The sequence below is a fragment of the Eretmochelys imbricata genome, chromosome 10, assembly GCF_965152235.1.
Source record: "Eretmochelys imbricata isolate rEreImb1 chromosome 10, rEreImb1.hap1, whole genome shotgun sequence".
Taxonomy (NCBI): Eukaryota; Metazoa; Chordata; order Testudines; family Cheloniidae; genus Eretmochelys; species Eretmochelys imbricata.
In genome coordinates, this window is record NC_135581.1 from 13,485,845 (window position 1) to 13,496,800 (window position 10,956).

Genomic DNA, 10,956 nt, shown 5'->3' on the forward strand with positions numbered 1-10,956 from the left:
ACTTCATGAGTAATATCTGTAGGCCAGTTAACCATAAATGGGGCTGCCTAGAATGATCCGTCTCTTTACTTTAACCAGGTTGAATGTTTAAGGACATAGTGTAACTATCGAAGAGTGAGCCAGGGAACCCTGGCATGGCCCCAAAGTTGAGGGGCAGTGGGCATGGGAAACTGGGACCATCTCAGGGCATCCCTGGGGTCTGCTCCCTCCCCAAACCCAGGAGCAGGGACCATCTTTTCATTATGTGCATACAGCACCCAGCACGGTGAACCCTGACTGGGGCCTCTAGGTGCCACTGTAACACACGTAATGAATTATTAAATATTATCACTACATCTTTGCATACAACCCCAGTTCTCACACTATCTGGGGACAACAGGCTCCTGGATTGCAACCTGATTTGGCTTTCTTTGAGATCAATGGGAGTTGTGTTGTTGACTTTAATGGGAGGCAGGATTAGGCCTCAGAGAGCTCTTAGGTAAGAATTTAACAACAGGGAGCTTCAAGTTAGATCCTAAATTCACAGTTTGGCATTTAAATAAGTGGCCTGATTTTCAAAAGCACTGAGACCCTGTAGTCCTCATGAAAGTCAGTGGAGCTAGTGAGTTCTCAGTACATTTGAAAACAAGGCCACTTATTTAGGTGCCAGACAATGGATAGACCTAACTTAAGGCCTCCAGTTCTGAATATTCTGACACACTCACCAGGTTTCAGAGCTCAAGCAGGAACATCTACACTGCTGTTTTTAGCCCCATAATGCGAGCCCGAGTCAGCTGACCTGCGCTCTGAGACTCGCAGTGGCTGGGTGTTTTGGGGTTTTTTTGCAGTGTAGTCATACCTGTATTACAAAGCTAACACGGGGTCAAAGAAGCTGAAAAATTCTTAGGGGAAGATGAGAGAACAATAGGAATAAATAAATCCACTTCAGTATGCCTTGAGACCAGTGTCATAAGCTGTCCCCAGCCTGCATGTGGGCCGGAGGTAACTCTTTCTCTTGGCATTTTTTTTTCCATAAACTCCCATTGAAATGATAACTGGGGGGCTATGGCATGACAGCACGTAAGCCTGTGTTTGTGACTAACGTGCACTAACATTGTACTTTTTTTTGCTTTCTTATTTTGACAACTCTAGTTGGTGCCAAAGCTTTCTAGGAACTACTTGAAGGAAGGTTACATGGAAAAAACTGGGCCAAAGGTGGGACATCATGTATTTTGTCTTCATACCAAAAATGAGTTTGTTCTGTACTGCGTTGTGATCCACATAATGGGGGGGCAGATATGCTTTGGGAGGGTTACTGTGTGAAATCCAGCCATGTACCAACACTTCAATGCCTTTGAATGTATCTCTTTGTTCTGCACCTCACCCTGGATTTTATATCCAAGTTTCTTGTGTTCTCCCCACTACCCACCCTTGTTTCCACTATTCATTGCACTTTCCTGTGTGCTTATAGTTTTGTAAGCGGGCTAGAGATAGCCTAAAGGTAACATTCACATTCCCCCATGCAATGCACGAGTAAAAGAACTTGGTGTGGGACTGAGAGATGGAACCTGTCTCTCCCTGCATCAGCCCCACATCAGAGGTAGTACATGCAACCTTTTCATATCACTGTTTCCCCACTACATGGTGTTCTGGACCAACGGATCCACCAGCTCAACCCCCTCACCGTGCTCCCAGCAAATCCCATGCACAGAGCCACTGTTGCTCGCTCCTTTGTAGTGCCTTTTCCCCTCTCTTGGAATGGAGGGCATGTGGCTGGCATGGCTGCAGAATGGGAGGTTCCCCTGCCCAGCTGGCAGCCAGGAAAAGGGGTGTCTGAAGGCATTCAAGGCCTCTGTGAAAGCACAAGGAGTTGCTGCGTACGTGGGAAATGCCCACGTCGCTGGATTCACTGCCAGTCTCAAACCAGGGAGCGGGTTTGGCTTTTCAGGCCCCTTTGTTAGCAAGTGAAAAAGAGAGAATAAAATCTCCTACTGTGCCAAGAATTGAGTAATGACTCTTCTCTTTGGGCTTTATATCCCTCTGGAGAAAAGGAAATGCTTCCGCTCTTGAAGCTGGACTCACACCTTTCCTGCCAACTAAATGCCCATTTTCACACTCTCTAGTACATGGACTAACCGCTTATGACTCAGAACCCCCTCTTCTCGGTAGCTATTATATGAGGTCACCTCCCCGCCCCCTGTTCATTAACACGGGAGTGCACAGCTGCAGTGGGGACACAATCAGGTGAAAGAGGAGCATTTTGAACAGTATAATCATCTCTTCATACATGGGTGAAATTCATCCCCATGTAGAGAGCTAGCACATGGCGTAAACACTGCTTAAGCCCACTAGGCATAGACTTCGTGCTGGCCTCTTCATAGTGGTAAATGTCATCTATGCATGAAGAAACCTTTAGGCCTGATCTGCACCTGGTTTTTGTACTGGTATCACTATGTCGCTTAGGGGTGGGATTTTTTACCATCATACTGGTACAACCCCTAGTGTGGACACTGTTATACCAGTATAAAGGTGCCTTATACCTATCAAGCTTATTCCCCTTCCCGTACTGGTATAAGCTGCATCAGTATAAGCACTCTGACACCAGTATCACTGCGTAGACACCAGGTACCAGTACCGCTTTAACGGATAGAAAGTGGTGCAACTATTGTGTGTAAACAAAGCCTTAAAAACCACTGGGTGAAAAGGAGAATGCCATAATTTATGGCAGGCCCTGGATATTAGTAATGTACGTACCATTGATTTTACATGATTTACATCTATTTTTTTAATGACTATTTCCCCTAACAGCTGCTGTATGTTATGGGGCCTAGCTTACTAAAGAGCTACAGAGGGTCTCCTTATGTAGCCCAGTTACGTGTTGGGAACTTCCCAGGGTTTTTCAGCATTTAGTGGGTGGAGGTTGAGTTCATCTTTTTAGACGCAGGAGCATTTCTTTAGCACTGTAGAACTCTGTTTCTTATTCTCTCTTAAAATTCTTTTTCTTCATTTTAAGGGGTGGGGGAGCAAGAGATTGTAGTTGACAGAACAGAAACATTTCAGAAACCAAGGCCTGATAAATTGGTTAGGGTCATTTTTGTTTCCTTCTGATGTCTATTCTGTGATCAGCCCTTATAGGACTGGGACACCCGTAATTAGCTCAACTGATAGCTACATGGGCAGGCCAGAGAGCTTCATAAAATGCATAATTTGTGTGACATGGAGCAGATTGCAGCCATCCACTTATATAATACAGAGCTGAGGTCTCCAGAGACTACAGATCCCAGCATGCAATTCTACAATTCAATGCACGTGGATGGCTGGGTTGAGAACATTCCATTCTGGGATCTGCAAGGTGCAGCTCCCTGTTAAAGATAAGGATGGTCACGGTCTGCTTTCTAGAACTCTGAGGGCCACATTTGACCTCCAGGCTATGCTTTGGGCCTCTTGTTTCAGGGACAGGCATTTGCCATCAGTCCAGTGACTCTCACACTTGCAGAGCAAACTGCCTTCAGTGTCAGCATCAGCCATTCCAGCACTCTGCAAATGACTGAGTGATGAGGCTCCTCAAACAGCAGTTAACTTAGAAAAGCCCTGTCTCGTAGGCACTGAACTTTTTCCACTCCCACTCCACCCCGAGGCCCCATCAACATTCCACCCCCTCCACCAAGTCCCTGCCCTCACTCCGCCTCATCCTGCTCCACCCCCTCCCAGAGGCTCTGCCCACCCACCACTCGCTCTCTGCCTCCCGCAAGCCCCTTCTCAAGCCACCAAATAGGTGTTTGGCTGATCAGAGGTGCCGCCAAACAGCTGATTGGCAGTGCCTCCAAACAGTTGTGGCTGGTGGGTGCTGTTTTTCCCCAGCACTCTCAGAGTCAGCACCTCTGCCCTGTCTTCATTTCTAATAGAGGTAAATGGGGCATTCCAAGAAAAAGCACAATCCTATCCTAAACAAACCAGCCCTGCTGGAGATTTAGAGCTGCAAGGGCCATGACATACCTGGACCAATTTAGATATCTGCTAATCCGATAAAAACAGCAGCCAATCATGAGATTCCCAGACCTTCTAGAATTCAGTGGGATCAGCTGGTAAATTGACTGATGGTGAAAAATCCACTGAAATTAATGAGGCCAGTAGCCTGGCAGTTTACTGCCTGTGCTAAAATATAGGGATCTCAAACTCCTGGGTTGGTCAGGTGCTGGAGGCTCTGCTGTTGGAATGGAGGAAGCATCTTATGCCATTCTCCAGCACTCCTTTGGCTATTATAGGAATAGCACTCACATACTGACAGGGAGGAACAGCTCTCAGAGTGTGAGGAGCTGGAAGGAGGGAGGTAAAAAAGCTTAAAGGCAACCTGCACTGGGGAAAAAACTGGTTCATGTCTTGTTTTGTTTTTTTTTTAATTCTCTATAAGGTACAAATATGGCCTTGAGTGGATTTCCATTCCCTACCCCTCCACACACAGCCTGTCCCCAAAGCAGAAAATTTGAGGGTTCTGCTTGCTTTTTGTGTGAGAAATTCAGGTCTTTTCTACAACTTCTCTTGAGGTCTGAACTTCAGCAACCTGTGTTGCTATGAGACCCTGAATCTATTTACACTGGAAAATCAGGGGCTGTGGGACAGGAGGTTGCAGCTAATCAAACTGCTTACTGTATTTTTCACTCCATGCATCTGATGAAGTGGGTTATAGCCCACGAAAGCTTATGCCCAAATAAATGTGTTAGTCTCTAAGGTGCCACAAGGACTCCTCGTTGTTTATGCTAAGATGGTGTCTCTTTCTCCTTGAAACATATGTCCCAAGGCATTTGTTCATCATAAGGTGCATGGGGTCATTCCCCCCTCCCCAATCTAATGACTTTACACATGTGTAAAGCAGCGAATACTGTACCTAAAAGACCCACAGTGTGAGAAATGTTGATAAGGAGGAACGGTGAAACAGCAGTGCCAGGGTGCAGGGAGGCACCGGCTGGGTGGTGGAGGAGAGGATATAAATGTATCTTAAAACGACTGACAGATTAGCCTGTCAATTCTCCCTCCCTAAAACTCCTATTGAAATGAATGGCCCTGTTGTACTGGGAAGTATTATAAGTATTGTCACCCATTGGCAGATAATAGCCACTCGGCGCTTAAGTTAGTGCAGAACCTGCCCTTTCTGAACTGACTGAGTACGTCTCTCCCACCAGAACTACCTTGAACAACACCAGTGCCCCGTAAATTCCCTCAACTTCTCTCTTTAGAAGTGAGCCGGGTTTTTCCTTTGCCTTTGCTCAATCACTTTTTCCCCCCAACTCTTTAGCAAACGGAAGGTTTCAAGAAGCGATGGTTCACCATGGACGACCGAAGGCTCATGTATTTCAAAGATCCTCTGGTAAGGCAAAGGCGTTTGAGCTCCACGCACGTCTGAATGGAATAGCCTGTAACAGAGTTTGGTCTAATTTGGGAGTAACGTGAAAATACTTGGGGCAGGTTGTTCGACTTTTGTCCAAAGCCCAGTGCACAATAGCCTGGTTCACAGTTCGTCACCGAAATATCCAGGAACCCCTATTTAAATGGCTGTAAACAAGTCCCATCCCAACCTTTATTTCCTTCACCAGATTTTTCTTTCCCTCGGCCCTTTTGCAGGGCTTTTCGGTGCTTTGTTGCCATCGGGGCTGGGATTGGTAAAGAATTTCACTTGCCCTGTTCCACTGGGTCCCTCTCTGCATGAGGCTTCTTTGAAAATCCCAAACTAAAATCGTTGCCAGTAATTAACATTACCATGGTAGTCACAATATTAATTAATATTACCACTGAGAGGAAGGATGGGCCATGGTTAGGGCATTCAGCTAGGACTTGGGAGACCTACTGTGCCACAGGCTTATTGTTTGACCTTGGGCAATTCACTTAGCCCCCCTATTCCTTGGGGTGTGTCTACAATGGAGCTGGCTCAGGTACACGTACCCATGCTAGCTCTGATCAAGCTAGTGCGCTAAACATAGCAGTGTGGCTGCAGCAGTGCAAGCAGCAGGACAGGCTAGCTGCCCTATGTACATATGTAGGGCTTCAGATGGGATTGTACTTGGCTAGCCTTAGACCAAATGGCCCCCCCCCGCATTTGTTAAACTTTTGAATATCTTAATTTTTTATTGCATTTGTAGCCCATTTCATGACTTTGATGCACGATTTGCATGCCTGACTTATCCCTGTCCTACAAGATGATAAATTTGCACACTAGGATCTGTAAATCTGCCAACCCTGTGCCCCACAAGCCCAGCACCCCAGGCAGTCGCCTGGCTCACCTGCCCCTAAGTCCGGCCCTGGGGCTAGCTTGTCTCACCACTCACACAGCCGTGGCTACACTGCTCTTTTTGGCTGGGGTCTGTGTACCACAGCTGGAAATTACACCTCAGGATCCAGTGTAGACATACCTTTAGTTTCCCATCTGTAAAATGGGGGCAATAGTGCTGCCCTACCTATGGGAATGCGGCCCACATAAGATAGTTAGACAGATGTTTATACTAAGCACCAAGCTGTAAAGATTTTAATGTTGACCATGGGACCTTTCAAAGCACTGTGAAAACACTCATCTTCACCTCATTCTTCCAGTGTAGGCATGATGATTATTATCCTCTCAAAGGGCCTGGTTCTGATCTCATTCCACTGGAGTCACTTCTCATTTATTCCAGTGTGCGATCAGAATCGGGCCAACAGTGATTTAAGTAATTTGATGAGTGCCTCATATCAAATCAATGGCAGAGCTGGGGTTAGAATTCAGGGCTCCTAATCTCATGTTCTAAGCAACTGGCCACCCACCTTTTTCTCTTTTGTCTTGATTGACATGTCTGGTAAGAGAATAATTGCCACACAATCAGACCTTTATAATAGTACATGTAGTGTTTCCATTTCACTGGAATTAATGACACCAAAGATTATATACCAGAGAGAGAGAGATTTCTATCTTGCAGGCTAGAAAAATATCAAGCTGAAAAATTTAAAATGCAGCAAGGAACATGCAGGTTAAATGGTTGGAAAACTTCAAAAATAGAAGAGTCTGGGATTGGGGCAAGCTCCTGAGAGGCTGCAGAATCCCTGGGCCCAATCCTCAGCTGGTGTAAAGCGAAAGAACCCCACTGAAGGCAGGGAGGCAGTGAAATCAGAAATCAATGGAATTGTGATGATTTACATCATCTGAGGATCTGACCCACTGTCTCTTGGAGTTGATACTTACTAATGAGGAGTTTGGGGGGTGAGAGGTTAGAAGGATAGAGGCAGTAGCAGGTCTCTCTCTCAGAATGAGGTCAAAGCACAAAATGTGTGTGGATTTAGAAGTTTGGGGGTGGGGGGTGTGTGGAATCCAGGGGTGTGGTTTGGCTCATTATTAAGTAGGAGCTACAGTATTTGCAAAACTGAAATCTTGTGGATTTCAAACACCTCTAATCTTTGTGGGTGTTTGACCTTGGGAATTTGCTTCGTAGACCTCTCTCGCTGTTTTCTGTTGATGGGAGTGCTGGAGGCTGTGCAGGGAGAACGCTAACATTAGTTTGCTGCATGATCCGTATTCCACATCACCTTGACAAGCAACTTTGAAAGGGCTCTGAATCATTTATTTATATCTTGTAGGATGCCTTCGCTAGAGGGGAAGTATTTATTGGGAGCAAGGAAAACAGCTACAAGGTCCTGGAAGGACTCCCACCATCCACCCAGGGAAATCACTGGCAGTATGGGATAACCATTGTGACCCCAGACAGAAAATTTCTCTTTGCTTGTGAGACAGAAAGTGATCAGCAAGAATGGATTACAGCTTTTCAGAAAGTCATAAGCAGGCCAATGCTGCCTCAGGAATATGCAGGTAAGTTACCCTGCCAGACTGAGACCTCTGGAGAATTAAGGCCTCCATTTATCCACCATACGTTAGAGAATGGGGAGACTGAAGGAGAGACAGAGCCTTTCACCTCTAAATCAAATCTAGTCTGTATGGGAAGTCCTTACCATCTGCTGTGTGTTCTGTAGCTTATGCAAAATGTGTCCATTTCCTAGCAGATAGGTGTCCACATCAATGGGACAATAGCAGTCCCTTAGGCCCATCCTTTGTCTTCTTGTCTTTAAGGATTGTAAACTCTTCAGGGCAGGGTCTTTCTCTCCCTATGTTTATGTGCAGTGGGGCACAATGGGGCCTTGATCACAGTTGGGGACTTTATTTGCTACTGTAATAATAATGATCCCCATCACCACCACCTGAAAGTGGTACCACTATCAACAGTATTGGCAGGCTGAGGAAACCTACCCTCTCACTCCTGGAGGTGGTGCTGCCAGTCTAGAGTGGAGGCCCTTGGTAGGCACAGCATAGGGGAAGCTCTATTATGCTCTAACCTTTCTCTGTGCCAGCCTCTGGCACTATGAACATGGTATTCAGTTGAAGTTAAAAAAGAATTTATAAGTAACCTTTCATGGGAATCCACTTAAGTGCACGTAAACTTGATTTTTAACAGTTAAGTGCTGGCAGATCAGTGTAGACAAGGATGTGTCGTGTTCAGTATCTTGTGAACCGATTATCAGTAAACTCTTCTGGGATCAGGGTTTAGCCACAACTAGCTGACTCCATGGTGAACACAATTTGTCCTTGTCTACGCGCTGTATCAGAGAACTTGACTCTTTGCAGTCATGTTCTAACACAACAACATTCACGCCGCTCGTTCAAAGCTGAACCCGGCCGGTGGATTGGATCACAGAGGGTTGCGTGATAACCCATGTTCTAACATCCATTGTATTGTCATTTTCGGTTGGTTTTTTTTTTTTTTTTCATTTCAGTGGAAGCCCATTTCAAGCATAAACCTTAGCTGGGACTGTCGGAGCAGACGCAAGGAATGAGATTATGTTTACAACACAAGATGGTTTTATTTGAAATGTTAAAAAAAAAATAAAAGAAAATTAGAAACCAGTCATTCACTTAATCCTGCTGGAAGCCAAGAAGTCAGCGGCAAACATCACATAGAAGCTGCTGGGCCATAGCAAAAACAAACCGTGCACTTCTCTAGGTAGGCGCTGCGGGGATCTTGTTTACAGCACTACCTAATGCTCGTCCATAGGCTACACGTCCATGTGCTACCATTTTGTGTATCTTACTCCATTAGGTAAAGAATTACCACAAACGCCTGAGCATGTTGTCAGCATAGTAGACTCTGAATAATGTGCACCAGGATGCCCCTGGGTCTGTGCTAACTTGTAATAATAACACAACCCAGTCCAGAGTGGTCCAGAATGCTTGTGAAACAAATTTGGTTGTATTCCTTAAGTAGCATTTCACAGGGTATTGATGATTGACTTGAAAACATCAGTGGCACCTCCCAAAGGTATGGTGTGCTTGATAGTCTGCAAACATGGTCAATGGCTAGAAATAACTGATGCAAAACATCCCATGGAATATGGAAATGAGCAACTTAGCTCTTGATGAGAAGAGAAGAAAAAGCGCTTCCTATTATATCTCTCATATAGAGACCTCTTCAAAAACCAGTTATACTAATGACGACTGGGTTTTGGCTACCTGCCTTTTATCTTCTGTAATGATTCAATAGTTTAGATCAGGAATGGTTCTAATTTGGTCCTCGTTTTTCAGATCTGAACTTTCCCAACATTCTGGAGAGTCTGGACCTGGTATTGTCACAGGGGTAAATTTGTGAAGTTCTGATCCGACACTGAAGTCTCTCAAAGTTCACATCTCTGGCCTTGCTCTCAGTCTCTAGTTTAGACACATTAGTCTTTGGGATACCTGGTGGGGCCAGGGTATTTGAATTCAACAGGGTTTTCCCTGATGAACTCACTGTCCCAACTCTCTTTTTACAAAGCATTTTCTCATCTCCCAAGAGATCATGAAGTCCTAACAGAATATAGAGCACAATCTTAAAACACAGAGTAAAAAACCCCATTGTCTTTAAGTGAAGGAAATGATAAATTATAACCAGAAAGGAGAGTTTGAAATTAGCGGTGACGTATCAGAAAGGAGTATAATATGCTCTGTGGTATGGATGGTGCAAATGCTTTAAAAAGCAAGTAACATAAATACTGCTTTTTAGGTGCTTAAATTAAGGTTCCCAATCGTAAATTGCCTCTGTGTTATTCCATACAGACAGTGTATTCTGGACAGGGTCTCAGATGCTTCCTTTTTTATTCTGTTTGGTGGTTAAGTGACTAACTGTTTTGCTTTTGTTCAAAGTGTGGTGATGAGGAAATGATTTGCTAAGACATTTTATTGACGCCAAAGGCTTAGGGGAGCATTCTCCTCACACCATAGTGTGGCTCACTGTTGGATTAAGTATCACTCCCAGCAAAGAGCTTTCACTGACATCCAGGATTCTGGTGTCAGAGATATGCAGCGTACCTTGGAGAAATGAACATAGCCCACACTTTGAACAGAATCCATTAAAGACTTGATCCTGCATCTCTTGCACAATGGAAGCGCTTTTGGGTTCCAATCGGGGGGTAAGGAATGCAGGATTGGGGGTATATTTCGGGCATGATTTAAAGTATGACTCGGTGCAGATGCGCATGCCAATTGCACAGATCACTCCTTCGAACAATTCCTTCTGTGTTGCCAGTGCCTGTCCATGACCTTAACATGCTATCTTGGCATTTCTTTAGATGTGGAGAGGCTGAGCTGAATGAGGTACTAGCCAAAACAAAGGGCTCTATTCATAGCAGGTCCAGCCAGTTGTCTTTACAGTGCATTGCAGAAGCACACCATGACTTGAAGAATATTGCATGTGTACTTCCTCGGAAGCTCAGACAAAATGGCATTTTGAAATAGTTCGGCTTCCGTGGTCTTGTGATGTGTAAATGTTGCTAATGACTCATTCTCAAGCTATCATAAAGGTGAATTTATAAATAAATTGATGTAATGTAAGTGACCGTCACACCTTGTAAGTAATGCTAACTTTATGTAGGCTAGTTTCAAATGGGATTTTAAAAAGAAATCCGTGGGGTTGGCCTCTTTAGCTGCTTATCAAA

At 44.9% G+C, this 10,956-nt stretch overlaps 1 protein-coding gene across 1 annotated transcript in view; it reads left to right on the forward strand.

The window, feature by feature from the left end:
* ADAP1 (ArfGAP with dual PH domains 1) overlaps nucleotides 1–9,154 on the forward strand; it is a 97,297-nt gene extending 88,143 nt beyond the window's left edge. The window contains exons 8-11 of the mRNA XM_077828282.1: nucleotides 1,132–1,194; nucleotides 5,273–5,344; nucleotides 7,576–7,804; nucleotides 8,764–9,154. Of these exons, the coding sequence (XP_077684408.1) occupies nucleotides 1,132–1,194; nucleotides 5,273–5,344; nucleotides 7,576–7,804; nucleotides 8,764–8,792 (393 nt within the window). The 3' untranslated portion in view covers nucleotides 8,793–9,154. The remainder of the gene's footprint in view (nucleotides 1–1,131; nucleotides 1,195–5,272; nucleotides 5,345–7,575; nucleotides 7,805–8,763) is intronic.
* Nucleotides 9,155–10,956: the final 1,802 nt, after the last annotated feature.